General features: G+C 38.2%; 1 protein-coding gene across 1 annotated transcript in view; it reads right to left on the bottom strand.

Moving 5' to 3' along the window:
• suclg2 (succinate-CoA ligase GDP-forming subunit beta) overlaps window positions 1-17,603 on the bottom strand; it is an 81,804-nt gene extending 64,201 nt beyond the window's left edge. Inside the window, exon 1 of the mRNA XM_026348569.1 lies at window positions 17,481-17,603. Within this exon, the coding sequence (XP_026204354.1) occupies window positions 17,481-17,564 (84 nt within the window). The 5' untranslated portion in view covers window positions 17,565-17,603. The remainder of the gene's footprint in view (window positions 1-17,480) is intronic.
• Window positions 17,604-20,949: the final 3,346 nt, after the last annotated feature.

The following is a 20,949-nucleotide window of genomic DNA, read 5'->3' as shown; positions in this document are numbered from 1 at the left end:
ATTTTGTAAGCTGATATTAAGTTGCAGATATTCTGACTTAAACTTGGCAATCCCTGGCATTTTGTTGTTTATTTTAAGCACCTATTATGAACAGAAGAATAAGAACAAATCCTCCAAATTAGTTTTTGTTTTGTCATTTCATTTTAAATGCTGAAATACCACAACATTTCGCTAAAAGCACAGCTGTCTTCAAAAACTTCTGTCACAGCCAAGATGTTGTTGTGGACATGTGTGCATATACTATACATAGGTTTTTAGTCAGTGATCTGATTCGGTGGTGACAAGGCCAGACTGTGCGCCTTTTAAAGTCGTGAATCAATCCATTATTCATGAGGGGGAGAGGACAGGAACATGAGGGTGATAAGGGTCACAAGGGAGTATATTTGTTCAGCATCTCACAACCATTAAGAGCTGGAGGGAGTGAAATGAAACCACCATTGACCCTTTAGTGGCTGTTAGTGATTACAGGCTAATGAGCTTGACATGGTCGCCCTAGCAGGGTACAACCAAGTCAAACCATTTTTAATCTAGAACTAAGTGCAATCATCAGTGGGTCTCAACTGAAAGCATAACTGCATGACTGGTTAACCACAACTCATGCCAAAACTAGGCCTGTCAGGTTTTCAATGAGGAAGCCTGCCAGTAGACTTCATTATAGCTGATTTTTATGAGAGCAGTACATGTGGATTCCATATTAGCCTCTTCTCTGGCATTACTGAATACAGTAACATGGTGACCCACAGGAGCATCAATGGGTCACCCCCTGCAGTCTGCAATACTATACAATTCATACTGGATTTCTGTTATTGCAGTTACAGTGTTTTCAACTCTATCCCCCATAGACCTGTTCAACAGGCCAAAACTAATGTTACTCTCTCATCAGAGTGTGGAGGGGTTCAAAAGGAGGGCAAGACTGCACAAAGATCTAAAAAGGCAATATAACTATCATAAAAAAAAAATCTACAAAAACAAACATGGAAAAAATATAAAACAGAATAAAGGAACATTTTAAATGTGACTATAAGGAGTCATTCCTTCTCTGACTGTTGCTCATTCCTACATGTCAACTTTAGCAGAAGATGCCCTCACAGCCTCAACAAGTCACGCTGCAAAACATGCTAACGCTGTTTTGTAGACTCATTTGACTGCTGTCAGGTACCTCCGGGGCCTCCTCTCTTAAAACATCCACTTCCCTTGCTATTTCCAACTATTTGCCTTGGGAGAATCCCCTCTGCTGCCTGAGTGCATATCTCCACCTGTCAGTGCATCTTGGTCTACATTTGACTAAAGAAAATAACAGCCGAGCGCCTGTCAAATAACCAGGTTACATCTTTTTAACAGGAACTATCATCAGATCACACCATGACATATTAACTGACATGTCTAAACATTCAGATTGAATTTTGGTCATCATCATGAATATGCTGCCAAACTTGTACTCTGATCATATGTTGGCAAAGTGTGAACAGGATTCTAGACTGTCTACTTGTCCAAGCTTTGTATGTACAGTAAAACTTATAAAGCTACTTAGTGTAAGACAACAATACATCAGTGTTTAGAATCAACACATATTCTGCATTTGTGACTTCATTTTTGAAATAATAATCTCCCATACTGACTGAACATGGGCTCCAGCATCAAAAATTGTATCCAAAAGTTATTTGTAACATTGATTGAAAATATAATTGGGATTTCAGTACAGTTTGAGAGTTTGGTAATTTTGGAATAGTATTTCATCACAAGATCCTTTACAAGTAGAAGTGAAACTATTAGCCAATACAGTGATTTCCAAACAATTTTGAGAATACTGAAAACATTCACTGTCACAAACTAAGATTTCTTTGGACCTCCTTTAGCTTTGATTACGACATACATTCAACGTGGCATCGTTTTGATAAGCTTCTGTAATTTCACAACATTTATTCGTGTCCAGAGTTGCATTAATTTTTCACCAAGATCTTGTTTTGATGATGGCCGATTCGGACCACTGCGGTGGCCAATCCATGTGTAAAAATAATGTGTCATGTTCGCTTAAGCACTCTTTCACAATTTGAGCCCAATGAATCCTGGTATTGTCATCTTGGAACACGTTTGTGCCATCAGGGAAGAAAAACTCCGTAGATGGCATAACCTGGTCATTCAGTATATTCAGGTAGTCAACTGACCTCATTCTTTGGACACATAATGTTGCTGAACCTAGACCTGACCAACTGCAGCAACTCCAGATCATAGCGCTGCCTCCACAGGCTGCTACAGTAAAGAATAGGCATAATGAGTGTATCACTTTACCCGCCTCTCTTCTTGTCCTGATGCACCCATCACTCTGGAACAAGGTAAATCTGGACTCATCAGACCACATGACCTTCTTCCACCGGACAATGTTAAACCCAGTTTTAGTAGTTTCAGCATATAAAATAAATAATAATTAATAATAATAAAATAATAATCCATGCAGTCATTATCCAATGAAAGGCTCTTACCTACTTCCTTAGTTAAATCAAGGTGGTGACTTTAACAACATTAATGTGACCCAAAAATCAAAAAACTGTTGTCTAAATGGACAGGAAATTCCTTTAATCTAAAATACAAAATTATCCTAATGCAAAAATAAGGAGTAACCATGTGTATGTGCAACACAGTAATAATGTATTTACTATTACCCTACCAAAACTAACTAAATACTAAATGAATACCAGTCAATGAAATAAAATGATGAGAGTGGAGGACAAGTAGGAAAGCAATGTAAACTTCCTATAAGAACAGCTGCTGCTTTCTGGAGAAGTCAGCAGGCACTGACAGTTTCCTTGGGCAAAACATCAGAGAAGAGAAAAGAGCCTAGGACACTTCTTAGTATGGAACACACCCACAAACATCCTGTACTAAAGACGAGCACTCTGACAATAATATATTCCTGTATGTCTATGTAACCCTAGTGATATATTGGTATTATATATGTTTGACAATTGTCTGCTGATATTAATATCTTGTCTATATATTTTTTTTTATTTAAAAGCTTATCTAAACACAGAGCCTTTCAGTGGGGGAAAAAAGATTTTTTTTTTCTGCAAAGAGAAGATTGGGAACATTTCTATATCCTCAGTAACTGGATCATTATGTAAGTCCGCAGTTCTGTTTACGACCATTGAGGTCAGTATAGTCTAGGTATTTACTGGCAGTAGTTACACCATCAAACTGTCAGTTGATCTTCATCTTATCACTTCAAACAAGTTTAACTCTGGCACACAACTACAGAGTCGAGAAATCCTGAATACAAAGAACTATTTGGTTCAGTTAAGCAGCAACTGATCTTTCTCAGCCTTTACATGGATACCTAGGCATTTTACCTATAGAGAGGCTGTGACAAACCAGCAGATGTAAGAATTGTAAAATTAATTTGTAATTATACTGGCATTAAAAAAACAAATGTTATCTGTATTGTTTACCGAATTCTTTAGTTATAATTATTGTTTTAGTATTGCAATAGTTTAAAGTTGTTATATGTGTTACATTTACAAATTTAAAGTTTTTAATTTATATTGATGTGGGTACTGAAGTTGAAGCACTGAAACTGTTATGTGAAAGTGCTATGGATACAGGGAATAATTTAATAAGAAACAAATTGCAAATTCTTACTTGATGATTTTTAATACACCATAATACCTTCAGAATCATTATTTATAGTCAGCATATCTGAGGCATGTAATTGTTTTCTATGTTTAAATTGCATTAAACACTTTGATTGAAACGATTGGAGCAACATTTGTTTCCTTTGTCTTTGAGCATGCAGGTCATATTACGACAAACAAATATAGATAATAACATTAGTACATGTACAGTAATTAGTACAGTAATATTAGTACATGAAAAGTATAATTAATCATTTATCATCATTCAAGATTAATTATTAACTTAGTATCCATGTCCAGTGTTTACTTTGCTGTAAATACTATTTACATTATTGATTATCTGAATTATGGCACAGTTCACTATTATTTAACCTTCAGACAAGTTACCCTCCACTCTCCATGCTGATAAAGATTATTATAGGTGAAGTTACATGGAAAATGAGTCAGCTTCTTCAGACTGAAGATGCTACTTGGATCCAAGTAGCTTTCATAGAGCAAGTAGCAGTTGCCATGACTCAATGTCCAGATTCACCCCCCATGCACATCAATGAACCTTCAACACCCATAATCTTCAATTCATTTGTTGGATGTACTTCTTTGGATAGCTTTTAGTAGGTACTGACCACTGCATACTGGGACCAACCTAGAAGTCCTGCTTTTTTGGAGATACTTTGACCAAATCATCTAGCCTTGCAATTTAGCCCTTAAAAACTATAAAAGCCAACAGCTCACTCAGTGCTGAATATCCCCCATCTCTCGACATGTAACAAGAGAACAAATGTTATTCACCAGTCGAATCACTAATTCTATGGTGTTTATACACACATAGAAAATGTTACATACGTATATATATATATATATATACACGCACACACACACACACACACACACACACATTCTTCACTATGGTACTATGCTGTGATATGAGGGCCTGATGCCAAATTCTCAGTTATTAATGAGCAGTGAATTGCAACAGCACTTCTATTTTTAAATTATTTACCACTCTTTTGTTGTGTTACAAAGACTTTTCAGATGTGCATGTCCTCTTGCCTGTTTGAATTCCTAATTAAAAAGATGAAGTGAGGCTTGATATTAACAAAGTTGTTTTTGAAATCTGTCATGGCAAAGTAAATATATTCTGTAATACAACCGGAATGCAGGCAAGTTTGGCTCAACACCATTCAGAGGTAACACTGAATAACAGGAAAGGAGTCAACCAATTGCTTTACCTGAAAACCTATCCTAAAAGACCCGTTCTCATTATTTACAAAAATAATTCTTAGCCTGGCAAATAATGCAACATACTGCTTCGCTACCTAAAAGAAAAATACTGAAATATAGTAGATTTACTGTAAATAAGCATGAGGAAATATTTCAGGTTTCTGAAGTAAAAATTCTCCTCATTCTTCTAATAAACTACATATGTTAATAGATCTCTTCATCAGTTATAAAAATAAACCACATTCTATGATCACACTATTCCTCATTCAGTGCTGGACCATTGTTGCATGACTTTCTTCTATCTATCTCCCCATCAAAATACTTTAAGATACATTTTGTGATGCTTTGATAAAAAGTTCATAGTACAAGCCTGCACACATAAAACATGTAAGGACTTAAGTCAACTCTGATTCCCATCGAGCATCATGGTAAGAAACGTCCATTCGCAGAGCTATAAATTATGTTTCATGCACAGATAATGGTGATCTGGAGCTAAAGATTTGACTTTGACAAAATCATACGATACTGTACATTTAAGTTTGAATTAATTCATTTTGAGACTTCATGTCAGTGTCAGTGAAATTTCCTAGTTATAGTGGAGTGGAGCAATCTATTCTGAATTTTCTATAGCTCTAAAATGCTCATCTGACTGCTTTCATCTGCACAGCTCATACATACCATACTATACTAGCAGACAAACCTATACTTCAGACATTAAAACAACATAAAAAAAAAAAAAAAAAAAACTGTAAAGTGATCAAATGTAACCTTATACTGCAATGTTGAAAAACAATGCAATGAATTTCTCCTGAGTTCTGTCTCAGAAGAACACAACTCCAAAACCCTCTTCAGGCTAATCACGACCAGAGTTATGTTTCAGTCTTATTCCTGCTTAATTTTATCAGAGAGTCAAATCAATGATACTGCAGCGGACTTGACAGCTGAATAATAACCTGAGTGCTACATTTCTGCCCTGGAAGAAAGCATTAAGTTGCGGATGGCAGTATGGCAGCAAGGCAGGCAAGCAGGCAGCTGGCCCGCACTCCCCAGAGACACTCTCTCTACAGTAATTATCATCAGCAGCACTCTAGAGACAATCCTACCCAGTCCTTCCGCCTAACTACTGCTCTACTTCTTCTTACTACACTCACACAAAGAAGATGAGAATAGACACACATGGGATGTGTGCTGCACACTGGTGGCACATAGTTGTATGCTCTGACATGGACCCTAGAAGGGATAAAGTATTCACAGCAAAGTCTACACACAAAAGCACTCAACATCTTTCTTATGAATGTATTCCAGTGAAGAGAAGTGGGACACAGTGGCAAGACAGAATGGGAGTGGTGACAACGATAAGCAGCAGTATTCTCTAATACAAAAACAAGTTAAAACAAATTAAGGTAGAGGTCTCAATCATCCTGTAAAATCTCAACTCAAAAAGAAAACTGCTGAGTAGAAAATTTAAAATGTGTGTTTTTACATTAATAAACAGGTCTTATAAAACAAAGTCCAGTCTCCTCCAGATTTCTATTATTTATCAAAATCAGCTATTCTGAAAAAAAGCACTTGGTTCATTGTAAAACCACCCCAGGGAAGTTTCCCAAAACCTGTACCTGGTTTTCCCTTTAGATAAAAAAATGCCATCACTAAACCCATGAGGGCACTCAGCAATAATGTTACACCACTCTAATAACAGCATATCATTGACTCCATTGTTTTACACGCTTGCAACTTTTGATGCAGATGCTGCAAAGGCAAAGGCATCAAGCAAGTAAAAAACTTACTACAAAATTCAAACTCGGCAGAGGAGAAAGAAGCTGAAATCATACTGAGCAAGAACTCATTCTGTGAAAGAATTTTGCTTTCAGCAGGCTTGCAGCAAGAGTCTTGACATTCAGCGAGTAATCACAAAATGTCACAGCTACACACAGAGGTAGATACTAAATTTTCTTTTTCTTTCTTGGAAAATGGCTTCTTGTTTAAAGCCAAAAACAAAAAAGCCCTACTGCAAGTTACCTACAGTATTAGTGTTTTGATTAATGTTTGATCAGAACATTCACACAGCAAAGTTCAGGCCGATGTGACTTTTTAGCACAAGCCCATTAAAATTAAACATGCCGACTTCTGAAGTTGTCTGAAGTTATTTTCTCTGAACCAGATTGAATATGTGTTAAATAAAGAACGTGTGTACTAAAGAAGAGTTGTGCAACATGTTTAACGTGTTTTAATAGACTTGATTTTTGGTTAATGGTTCAAATGATAAGAAAAAAACAAAATCACGAGACAAAAACTGGTACATGGAATACAACCCTGTTTACAAAAAAAACATTGAAATACTGTGTAAAATGTAAACAAAAACAGTATGATTTCCAAATCATTTAGGGCCTATGTTTGATTAAAATAGTGCCAATTGAGAAAATGTGAAATTTCATTGTTCTTTAAAAAATACAGTGCATGCTCTTTTTAAAATAGATTTTTGGAACAAGCTTCCTACTCTTACTTTCAGCAAGGAGTAAAACTAAATGAAAATGTGACATCAGTGTTTTACAACTTTTAGAATCTAAAAGTACATAAAATTGTGCCAGTTTTAGATTTGAGTGCCCATCCAATCCCACTTTTGCACAATTATTAAATCTGCTGATCAAAATCACCACCTCCTCTTCTGTCTCCACATGTCAGTGGACCTAGGGCAAGACAATGAACCCCAACTTGTTCCAAGTCAAGCCAGCAACTTGCAACGCAAGTTAGTAAAACAATGAGAAGTTGTAACAACCATGGTTTCTAAGTTAACAGAATCTGTTTTTCTGATGGAAATCTTTTTTGTTAAAGTTTTGTTTGTATCCTTCAATTAGTTCTGAACTACTATCTAAAAGTGGTGGAGTTGAAGTCTCTCTCATCAAAGCAGTGATGTCAGTGAGGTATGCAGAGATATGCAGTAAGACAGTGGAGTCATCCAGTGGAAAGGACAGGAAGAGCTGTGTGTTGCAGCATAGCAATGATAGGAAAAGCCACTTGACTGCATAGTGGAACATAGGGATGCAATATAGATGAAAAACAGCAGAGGACCAATAACTGAGCCTTGTGGCACACCATTGAAGAGGCAGTTAGAAACCTGCCCCTGCCAAGTTACCTTGAAGGTACTTTTAGACAAGTAGGACTTAAGCCAGGCCAGAGTTGTATCAGTGATGCTAAAATGAGTTGCTTGAAGGTGAGTGGACGGGATAGGATCAAGAGAACAGGTGGTAGGATGGTTTAAGAGGAGGAGGATGGATGCATCATCCTTGGTCAGAGTGGCAAATGAGGTGAGCAATGTGCTGTTTGATGAAGTTGATAGTAAGTCTCTGTTTAAAGAAGGGACCTGAAGCTAAAGGCTCCCACCTTATTGGTAAAGAAGGTATAATAATAATGAATACTTTATTCATTCCGTTGGGGAAATTATGGTTGACCAACTGCTAGACGGTATGTTGGCTAATAAGGAGTTTCTGTGTCTTGTCCAAAGACACCTCAGCAAGCAGCCAGGAGGAACCAGGAATTGAACCACTCACGCTGGGGTTTATAGACGACTGCTCTACCACCTGAGCTACTGCCGCTGAGTCAGTGAGAGAGGTGGAGGGGGGAGAAGAGAAGTGACTCGAAAATGGAACTTTGTGGTGAAAAATGTTAATATACACACATCTATATATATATATATATATATATATATATATATATATATACACATATATAAAACAGAGAAAGATAAAGACACTTTCTGCAACTAAATTGTGTTGATGTGCATAAGTTAAATAAGGGGCATAACAAAGGAATACTTGAAAACTGCTGAATAAACTATGTTACCATACGGTGACTCTCGGAGCACTCAGAGTGGCAGGGCCCTTAGACAAAGACACAAAGAGTACAGAGAGTGCTATAGCAGCATCTGCATCAGATTGCCAAGTCCTTGTCGCAGCTGTACTGATCGACGAGTGGCACTGAAGGACAAAATGTTAGTATACGGAATGCTGCTCCTATAACACTTCTTTGGCTGGCCCATATGGTATTCAGCACAGCATCATGCAACATCAGGACTTCTGCTAACAGGCACACAACTGTCCAGTCTCTGGTTGGTTGAGAAAAGCATACACAATGTCAAACCACAGTCTGTTGTGAGGAGTGTCATCACAGTGAGGGGATGTCTAATGTTAGCACTTTGCAAAGTCATTTCAAGACATGCCACTACTTTGTCGTTTGCCCTTCTTTTAAACTTAAAGGAGTCAATATCCTGGGGCTAATTTAAAACAGTTGTCTTTATCACTATGAGAGAGTGGAACAATGTCAAAAAGTCACCATCTGACAGAACAGTTCTGGATCCCTAGGAAATTTATTGGAGCCATAAGCCTTAATTTACAGGGGAAGGTTACAAAGCAGGCAATCACCTTTGATCGGTACCATAAACAGCAGCCAGTCAATGCTGCTGCTCATCAATCTGTCACTCAAAAATTCAAAGGGTTGACATCTCAGGTCAAAAAACACATTTGTTTCTTGAATGGAAGTGAAGCCAGACAGGATCCAGCCAATAGTGAGTCAAGATGTGATTCTACCCTGGCAGCTTGGAGCAAGAGGGGAACATTATCTCTGAACACAGGCTATTTATCTAAGTAAGGATGACTGCACTTGGTTTTAACAATACCATCAAGGTTATTATTTAGTCATTCCGTAAAATTCAAACATGCTAATGCATGTGAATGCTAATAGTGGTGAACAATTGATCGGGCTGCCAAGCAGTGCCGGTCATTTGTGTTCCTGAAGTTATATTTATTTTTCAAAGCTTGAAATAAGGCAAACATTTTCATAATTCATTTAAATACTCATTTAAGTTCAGCATATTTGTGTCTAATTTGAAATTGCTAAATTGTTTTATTTTATCTGATACAAAAAAAAAAAAAATCAATCCCCCCCCACCCCCACAAAATAAAAAGAACATATTGGTCAGTGTTTCTGGTTTTGCTTCTAACCTTGTTTTTATCCTGTTCATTAAAGGTGATTATACATTAGGGGTAATGTTAAACATAAAAAATCTAAAAAAGTGGCTCATCAAAGCAGTGTTTTCTTGTTTTACCTGACATCAGGATGAGAATCGACAGTACCTAGTGCACTGGTAGACGTGGTGAGTGCTATGATTGATGATGAGAAAAAACACATGCAAAGTGGTAGCTCCTGCATGACCAATCAATGACTTATAGGATAGTTGAACAAGAGTCACCACTTACCACTCCTGAGAAGTCAATAAAAAAGGCAAATAACAAATGAATAAATTATGAATATGGATAAAGCTTTTACATGCACCATAAAGATCTGCATTAAGGCAGTAAAGAACAGTAGGGATTTTTAATATTCAGTAGTTTGAGCACAAGACACCATCACATTCACCAGGCTACCTTCTGTGAAAGGCTAGATTTAGTTCATCCCCATTAAGGGAAATGTTCAATATGTCAATCCAGGATTGACTCCTAAGAGAGTCTTTGCAAAAATAAAGAAAGTCTATCAACACTACTGCAGCTAATGCACGACTTTAAACAGGTAGACTGCAAATCTGTATTGATGTAGCCAGTATGACATTTCTTTCAGAACAGGACTAAACAGACATTAAGCAGATGTTTCAGCTATAAATGAAACTGTAAGTAGTTTCGTGGTGAAAGACAAACATGCTGTACATTTTAAGAATACCAACAAAAAAATGACAACGATAATGAAGTTACGTCAGTATAAGATAAGATTTTTCATACCATTTCATCTATACTTTTAGGAAATACTTTTTGTATGTACACCAGGTACTCTTCATGGTAAAAGTCCATCAAGAGAACTTCCAAAAGTAATTAGCTTCAGCTGTCTTTAGAGATAGATAACCATTAGTCATTAGACAGTGAACATGGTACATAATAAGACGTTTTCAGACATGCACTGGAACCCTGAATTTTACTTGACATCTCAATAGGAGATGTGAAAATGCAAATGCCTGAGTCAATTGGCCCGGACATTAAACAGACATTACCGACCAGCTCCCTTCTACAAAGTCCGGGTGTCAGACTGAGCTCATGTGCAAATACTGCATGTTAATAGGAATTCCCTTTCAGGCAATCGCTTAGCACAACACCATAAAGCAAGGGAAATATTTTCCATGCTTTCTGGTGTTGGGTTATATAAGTCACATCATTTATCTATAATCGTGCAACAATCTTGTTAAATTAACGTCCGTACCTGATTCTCCAGACATGGTCCAGAGTTCATACGCACATCAGTATTTTAATTATGAGCATGTTAGCATACAGAAATGGTCATGTCTCTTAATGCACAGTAAAGTAAGTAAAAACATAAATAATAAAAGGAAAAAAATCATAAAATAAAGCAGCAAATGGTCCTATTTCAAAGCTAGAGGCATCAACAATTTAACATATTTGCTTTAAATTTTTCTTAAATTACTGAAGAATATCTACAACCCTTCAAGTGCTGCAACTCTAACTCACAGTCGGACTGTGCACCGGTTCACTGATAAAGTGTAGGTTTCATTCAAAGTTTTTTGTGTTATTTTCTGTTCCTGATTCCAGCATTTCCTGGAACATTAGTTGGAACAAACAGGTCTAGGAACAACCTCCTTGTTGTCAACGAGTCCAGCTTCAAGAGTGGTCACTCCACAGAAACGGCACTCCTTGACTACTGCAATGTCTTACTGACAGGGTTACCAGCATGCACCATCAAACCCCTCCAGATGATCAAAAATACAGCAGCACGACTCATTTTTGATCAGCCAAAAAGGACGTTACTCATCTTTTCAGATGTCTGCACTGGCTGCCTGTAGCTGCCCACATCAGGTTCAAAGCCCTGACCCATGCCTACAAAGTGGTCAACTCAACAGCACCGGTTTTCCTGAACTCCCTCATCCAGATCTACAATCCCTCTAGCTCACTAAGCTTAGCAAGTGAACAATGTCTTGTGGTCCCCTCACCTCACTTGAAAAGATCCCAGGCAAAACTGTTTAGCTCTGTGGTACCCACCTCTGCACGCTCAGCTGCCTCGCTCTCAACTTTCAAAACCTTGCTGATAGCTGAACACTTCCGAATCTTTTTCTGCACTTAAAAATAAAAATCTTGCACTACTATCACATGAAACTGAAACAGCTCTTTCTAGAGCACGTTACTTTAAAGTTCGTCTCCTTGGAATACATATTTGCTTGCTTTGTACTCACTGACTTGTAAGTCGCTCAGGATAAAAGCGTCTGCTAAATAACTAAATGTAAATGTAAGAATAATCCATCCAGAATGATCCATGAATTATTGTCTAAAATAAGTATAATCTGCAACTCTGTACATTCTTCTGCCCAAATAATTCTTGCCTCTGTTCGAAACTGCTAACTAAAGTGAGAAAACAATTGGAGTTTCTATAGGCACTGAATATTTCATACTACAAAGTGGTATCCCCACATGTCTAGTGAGGTTAAAATCCTCATTACTTGCCATAGCCATACCCTAGCCCCTTTGAAATGACACTGCCTAATTAGTGACGACAAATGACTGCAGAGTTAATTAACCCAAATGCTCCTTACGGGGCATTATCAAATGTTTAAGAAATTAACGGATTGCCAGTTCACCAATTCTATGTAATTGATTTGTTCCCATTCAGGTTATGAACTCACTCTCTCTCTGTATTTTCCCCATCCATTTAACTAACCACCCGGGAACGCTTTAAAGGGGAACTTTATAGTGTCCACTTCCATGAGCACAGACTGAATCACAGAGAGCCATACACAGAGAGACTATCAAAATCATTGCAATACTGAATGCAGCTGAATGTTTTTCTGCTAATGAGGTGGCAGTTTGCTGTTTAGTTGCAACTCATAAATACTGGCTGTCTCACAATTAGACAAGCTCTATGTAGTAAGGCGTGATAGAGGTGACACACAGTAAAAGAAATGGAAGAGGCGAAGAAGCAGAGCTGATGTGGATTTTCTGCATAAACAAGCCAGTGTGAATCACAGGCGTTTTTCCACTTAAAGCTAGCCATGTAGCAGGAGCATGCCTCATGAAGCATTAGTGGGCTAATTCCGAAAGCCATTCAGCCTGGTCTCCTCTAATTAATCTTGTTCTTGAGTGTTGATGGCAGCCGTTCCTCTCTGTGTCCTCAGCTTTGGCACTGCCTTCACAGATTTGGATGAGAAGTAATGGCAAAGACGGTAGGGATGTATTACTGCTAAAAACTAAGGCAACTTTAACATTTGGTTTAACAAAAGTATAATGAGTTGTCCTCACAAACATAACTCTGCAAGTTAATCAACTGAGTCAGACTAACTAACTTATATTTCCTAGTAACTCTGCTACATGCTGTTTCAAATTACTTTACTCCTCTGAATATCACGATGCCCGGGCTACTTTTTTCTTCTCATTACTGCTACCATGCACTTGTAGCTTTCCGTGTCCTTGCTTCTTAAAGGCTAAGGTCATGTCCAGACCATTAGAGTATCAAGAAAGAAGTGACATCTGTCTGTTAGAGGGCTAGAAACAGAGGAGTTGACACAGAAGCGGGAGCAGTAGAGCATGGCTCCAGGATTTAGATCAGGGAGATTTGCATCATTGGCAGGTCTTTAGGGCAGGGCAGGTCTAATCTCCAGCAGACAGGCTTAAGAAAGGAAAACCTGACTGTTGTGTCTCTACAGATAGGGATGTCAGTAATTAGCACAGTTAATAAGAGATAGTTTGTGAAAGTCATATTCAACAGTGTCTAAGGAGAAGATGAAGAAGGAAGCACAACTATTCCAAGGTTCACACACATATGCATCCATGTCCAAAAGACTTACAACTCATTTAAAGTAATTTGTGCCTCAAAAGGTGATTTACTGATGTTATCATGCGCCTTAACTATGACGGCTTCGCTTGCTTACACTTAACCAAACAAAGCCAGCATAATGCCACTGTAGCATTGTTTTATACAGTTGCCAGCGTCCAAGTTGTAGAGGCATGATGACATCCATATTACACAGATGTTGAGCCAACAGTCTGCTACCTTCAGCCGAACAGCACATTTGTTTTAAGTCCTTTTCAGATCTAGTGGTTAGGTACATTGATATGTAGTTGCTCTGTCTCCTGTTAAGATGCTCACAAGAGTCTAACCTCCTCTACAGCCCTGAATCTGATGTGCCTGGCTCAGTTCAGTAGGTCTAAAAGCTTGAGTGTCTTGACTGCATGCTAAATGCATCAATGATGCATCCAAGTTGCATTCAGCCTGATTTATCTATGACATGCGTTAAAATAGGAAAATAACGGATGATGGAAGGATCTCTTGCATCACTGCTTATGTGTCTCGTTCAAACAGAAAGAAGCAAATTGAGACATTCTTCTGTTTTTTACGACAGAATCCATATAATCCAGAACCCCGATAACCCAGTCCAAATCCTCTTATGGTGAGGCCTGATCAAGTCTCTGTGACATGGAAAAAAACAGTTAACAGGGGGAAGCCCCAGGCAAATTCAATTATAAAATCCAAATCACACTTACAATATGTTTGAAGGTCTAATTTCAATGATGATGGATAAGCTAGTTTGGCAGCTGAACACAATCCTCAACATACTGCACTTTTAATGAATTACAGCTGTCAGCAATCACTGACATTGTTTTCTCAACAAATTTTCAGCATCACTCCCACTTCTCCCTCATTATCCACGCTGGAACAACAGCAGAAGTTAAGCTGATAGGAGTGCATTCACTCATTGCATTCCCCATTTCAGAGGCTGCCAACATTTCCTAATGACTACAGCCCTTCTAAATTATTGAAAAAGCCTAAGCACCTCACCAGCTACAGAAATGGCTATTAACCTTGGCGAAGCGATATTCAAATCCAGTTAGAGCTAACTTCGTCCTCCAGTATCCCTCGCGGGGAGGAAATGTAAATGTGTTCTTGCTGAGACAGATGGGGAAGCTGCCCGTCGTTTGAAGTTCCAGCAACAGAAGTCGTTGCAAGCAGAGGGCTCTCCAACCCTCTGTGTAAAATATTCAGAACTGAGTCTCATTGAGTCACCTCTCTTCCCAGTGTTTCCCTTCAAACCATGTTGGGATTCAACACTGTTGGGTTATTACTAAGCAGAAACACCTTACAAAAAATAAAAAACTTAGCAAACGTTTACAAATTCACCACTGTGCAGCGACAGTGAAAAACAGCCCGAGGATTATCTCGCTGTGCAGACAAGAATTCAGGAGATTTGATTTATGAGAGAGAGAGAGAGAGAGAGAGAGAGAGAGAGAGAGAGAGAGAGAGAGAGAGGAGAGGGAAGAAAGGGAAAGAAAGGAAAGGAAAAGCCACAACATCGCATTCCCCCTTAAAGAGCATTCTGAAGCCTAACCATCTGAATATTGTGATGCCCTCTGCATTGTTGTTCACAAAGCTTCACAAATCGAATTCCGCATCTTCACTGACATGCTGTCAGAGGTGATTTGAGTCTTCTGAGGAGATACCTGGCTGTCCATCAGTTCAAGCTGATACTGAGATACAGACCATAGAGAATCCCTGGTCATTACTTTTAACACCTCATCTGAGAGTGAGGGTGAGGGACAAAGAAAAGGGAAGTGACACATTCACATAAGAGCTAAAGGGAAGCAGGTACAACAGCGATTACTTTTGTAAGAGTTTACTTTTTAAGGTTTTTAAGGTTTTTATTGTGTGAAGTCCTTTCTGTATGTATGTAAGGGATTCCCATGGTACAATAAAATTAAAGTAAACAAAACTAAGCTGGGAAACAGAGTCCACCTTAGATATCCCAGAGGAACAATCCAACGGTAGTAACAGGAATGTCACAGAAATGATCACAGAAATGTTATATGTGTATGTTGATTATAACTTGTTATTTGGCTCCAAAGTGAGGCTGTTCAGATAAGGATGTGAATTTGTCCTGTTCTCTCATGCTGCTGACCTTTGAGATCATGAGACTAAATGAGGTTCCTAAGCAATCAGTTAATTATACGTGTTGTTCCCATGTCACTTCCACTTATTTTGGGTGTTAGCTCATTTATGAGCTCTTTATTTTCTATGTTTTAAAGTTGGTGTAAATGCTGAACTGTTGTTTTCTGTGCATTTCACCTCAAAGGACATATGATGTATGTAGATAATAACGACAATATACTAACTATACAAGTTAGTATGTTAGTAATAACTATACAATAACTACACCTTATTAACAGTATGGACTTTGTTAATGACTAGTAACTACTATGTTGTTCTTAATGCACTGAGGTTAGGGTACACTCATCTATCTGCACTGAATTTTAAAGCCATCTGTTTCTCTCCCTTGATGCATGGCTGTTTGTATTTACCATACACGCTGGTGTCAGTGAAGTGTGATTTCCCATATATTTCCCCTGGCCTTAATTTATAATTAACCAGTTGCCTCTACCTACTGTTGAACCTTGGGATGTAACATTATTCCTGACTTTGTCTGCTTTCACTCAAGCAAATAAGGAGCAGCAACTGCAAGGACCAACAACACCTCTGCCAATATGGTCAGGCTGCGCCAATTAGAAAATCTTGTCAATTAAGGTTATTACTGATAAAGATATGCAACTTGTGGACAGCTAGTTTATAGTTTCAAGAAGTTCTTGTTCTGACCTTTCAGTCAGGACATCTGCACTAATGATACAAACATTTATATACACATGCTCCCAATAGTGAGAAGATCTTTGATACTGACTGAGAAGCAAACAATCAAAGTGATGCAGCTTATAGCAGTACACACTGATTTATTTATCTATTGCAGCTTCAAGCTGTCCTGAAGCTCAGAAATTAAGATTACTCAAACACAATTCTGCTTTCTTCTCTGAGAGTCCATTTGTTTGTTAGTCAATACAAGGCAGGGAGATTTATTTCTTATTCCATTTTGTGGCTTTGGCAGCATTTGGTTCATTCTGTATGAAACCACGGGGTCCAATGCTGTGTTTGCAAAATGGATGACGATGTAGCTTTAATCATTTCCGTTGTGTACACAGACGAACCTAATCGGATTTGCTGACAGCTCACAAACAGATACTGGAGGATCAAAGTGCAAGAGTTAACCTTTTCACTGTGGTCTTATCTGAAATAGTGCTGGCAGTGTATAGATATACTATGTCTACTATGGCTCTATAACTACACTGTGAACATATACTGAAGGCTGCATGCTGCTGATGATTAACCCACAGTTGACTGTAAAAGTAATAAAACAAAACAATATAACATTTTATGAATAAATGCATATAAAAAAATGAAAATAACATATACATGATAACACGTACAAAGCACGTTAACGTCCACATTGACTGATTGTTGTACTGTGTCACATTCAGCACAGCATGAGTGATCATTTTAACTTCATGTTAAACGTTTAAGGCTCTTGTCAACTAGCTGTCGAGAAGCACTTATTGCATTAGTACGATGTTTACAGAGTTACAGTAGAGAAGGGTCTCTCACACTGTTCAACTTTGATCTGTCAGACCTGTCTACGCTCACACAAGCTAACAGATTAGCAATGTAGCTGCACTAACTGCTCCCTGAGACGACAAGGACCGACACACGGCAGCCAAACCGAGCCGAGACAGGACGGCAAGGCATTCTTGGAAGTGCAAAGTGTAACTGTACCTTGAGTTTGTCAAGAAGTACGTGCTTTGAGGTGGCTGTCCTCAGTCCTCTTGCTGCAGCCTGCGACGCCATGGATGCCGCCATGTTGACACGGAACTAAATGGAGATGACGTAGGAAGGGAGCGTGCGTACGTCAGCACGGAGCGTCTGTCTGTTTTTCGAGTCTGTAGAAAAATCAATCAAGTATTAATTATTAAATAAAATGCGCACACACCTCCCTCTTGTCTTTTTACTTCACATGAGGTGAATTCAGCTACATTAGGACAGTTTTTTTTCTGTCTTTTGATTGCTTACAACATCTGCAAGGAGACAGATTATTCAGCATAGTCGGAAAATTGGTAGAAGGCTTATTTCATCAAGTCTTTGTAAAGCATTAACACTATTTCATTACAAGTTGGCTGTAGACTGTGTCTCTGGTTATATGAATTGACTGGTGCTTCAGTTCATTTCAATAGCCTTTGAACATTTCTTCAATTTATCCAAATCGTGTACAAAACATGGTTTGGTAACAAGAAAAAATGTCCTCATTTTAAAATTGTACACATTATTGTAAAACAGTGCATGTTTACTTTGGTACACTGTTACACCATACAGGTTAGTATATGATTTGTAAAGACTGATTTGATGCTGACCTCATTCTCCCACATCATGTAAACATAAAAGCAACTCATAAATGTGACTTTACATTTGAAGTCAGTTCACGCTTTGTATGTGAAATTTCCCATTACGAGCAACTGCGGGAAGAAAAAAAAAATATCTTTCTTCATCTTCTAAAGAAAGTGGTATGTCTTTTTCTTGTAAATGCATTCTTGGTTCAGTCTTTCTCCTGATAGCCTTCAATGCCTGTCCAGAATATTTTTTCATATTTTCTTAGAATAAATTGAATGCTTACATCACCAGGAAAGCTCTGAAACAGCACAAAGGAATTAGCAGAAAATATTTCTCCGGTAAAAATGCTCTGGCTATTAACATGTTGACAAAATGTACTTCACATTTTCACTGGAGGATGACAATACAAGGAAAATGGTTCTGAAGGTTGTAAATAGGTGATAGATTCATTTACAGTTTTAAGTGTATCCAACTCTGGATAACTTGAACATAAAGTTAGAATACAACGTGCTACCTTACTTTAACAAAAGCATATAGGTCTTGTTTTGTTTAAGTTTGTTTTTAGTTCATGCTGTGCTGTGTGCATGTGTTTACATAAAACCTGTTGTTAGAAATCTTTAGGGATTCGACATCAGTTGGTTTCTGCTTATTTAAACATTCATGAGGTCAGTGTTGTTGTTTGTCAAATAGAATGTAAATATAAAAAACTTTCTTGCTGATTGTGTAAGAACAATCCCATAAAGTATAGATCAAGTTTAGTGTGCATCATGCATACATTTTTATTTATTTATTTGTATTATGGCAGTATATGCTTAAACTTGCAATAGCGGTTCTGGCTGCCTTACAAGGGAATGGCTAATGTGCAGCTGAGCTTTCAAATCTTTGTGGATGTACATATAGGACTGATATTTGTGAATAACCCATGAGGCCATGTAAATAAGCAGATATAAACATACAATTCTCTTTTAATTTGAGAGTGAGTCGGGCTTTTTAGTAACCTGAAGGTTTTTCTTGTAGTTACCATTGAAGTGAAATTAAAAACTCAAATTGCTCATTTTAATCATCTGATTTACATGGACTGAATAGACACCTAATGCTCCTCCGTGGATTTTGAATGAGTGGCTCCAGCTCCAGCTCCATCCAGAGTGTGACCTTGTGAGTAGGACAAACAATCACGGTGCTCAGCTGAGAGGTGTTGGTAGGGAGTCGAGTTAGAGAGCGTGGGATGAGTGAGCTGATCTTGTCTGCATAGCTAAATAGCCCACTCACACAGTCCTCCAGAGCCCTCATTACATGCCGCATCTTGAAAGGGCAGAAAGGGCAAACCGATCATAAAGAGCAGTGATTATGACAGAGGGAGAGAGAGAGAGAGGGATGAGATACTCACTTAGAAACCATCAGTGTCAGCAGGCTACAGAGGACAAGACAAAAGGGAGGAGATGATGATGAACAGCTATGACCAAGAGGTCTTTTTTTTTAAGCCTTGTTACGGCCAAATGACCACGTCTCCACTCGAAAACTTTGAAGAACTGTGCGAATGTGCAAATGTGAACCGCTCTAATGTCAACCGGGAGGGAATTTGCCTCATGTTTTTTTGATATTTTCAGTCTTAACCCCCTTTCTTTTGGTTGAGAGCTTTTGATAATCAGTGATCCATATTCCAGACAGTGAAATATTCTTCGGCTGCTGGCCTTTTTCCCTTTTTTTTAATGTAACCGAGGTAAGTGCACAACCAAGTGAAAAGTGCTGCACGGGCATAATATTTCAGTATGTCAACAAATCCTGCTGAATGCATAAACACCTGCCCTGTCTGTCTGTGTCAGTGAAGACTCGCATGCTCAACTCTAGTCTGAAAATTCACTAGGCGCCAAAGCCAAGCAGAATGACTAAAAGATGATTCACTTCAACATTTTTAGGCATTTGTTTAGTTTTTTCCTTGTCTCACCAGGGACGTTTTCTCCCCTCAAGGGAATTGATATTCAGAAAGGGCTGTCAGAATATCAATGGCCCTTACTAATGCAATTCAACTTTTCTCATTTGGGATGTTGTCCTGTCTCACAGAACAAAAACATTGTTTTTTGTCTGCACTGATAGCAATCATGTCATTATTCTCTCTAGAATACAAATCAAATGGCGCTGCTCACGAACCCATCTTAAATCTGCAATAAACTTTGGGCTTTGAGTTCAATGGGCACTTGACAAAGAAGACACATTAGTGCAGTAACTCATAAATCCTCATTGTATCTTATTCAAAAATTGCTTCTTCTGATGTGTGCTGATTTTCTGAGCCATTAAAGTAAGAGTTATTTAAAAAGAAAACACATCATCAAGATGATAACACTCACTGGAAAAGCAGGGTATTTAGTTCTTGTACTTGCTTTAAGGGTTTAATTAAAGCAGTAATCAAATAAAAGAATAAACGACAGCACTCCAGACAACAGACTTAAATCTTAAGCATTTTTGTTAATAAGGTAATAACTATTAACTATTATATACATGTAATAGTTGAATGGCAACTAAGACTAAAACTGAGAGATAACAAGACAAATTGTGGGTTTTATAATTAGTACTCTCTATTTTAAAAATCTGTGATTTCAGTCACCCAAACACACAGAATATGATAAGTTCAAAATGTCATCCTACTTTTTGATTGTTTCCCACATTTTAACAGTTCTCGGAGGCCCTGTGGGTAATCATAATGCATGCTCCAGTCTTTCTTGTACCATCTTTTTCCTCCCCTCTGCTCCTCTCCCTCGAGGAATGTGAGCAAATGGTGAACTAATTTGTGGCTTCCCTCAATAATCTTTCGTCAGTTTCCCCCTTCTCTCGAGGTGCAAGCCATCAGCGTACCAGAGGCAGA

Source organism: Anabas testudineus, chromosome 5, assembly GCF_900324465.2.
Source record: "Anabas testudineus chromosome 5, fAnaTes1.2, whole genome shotgun sequence".
Taxonomy (NCBI): domain Eukaryota; kingdom Metazoa; phylum Chordata; class Actinopteri; order Anabantiformes; family Anabantidae; genus Anabas; species Anabas testudineus.
Note: the sequence above shows the minus strand (reverse complement) of the source record. Positions and strands in the feature narration are given on the sequence as shown.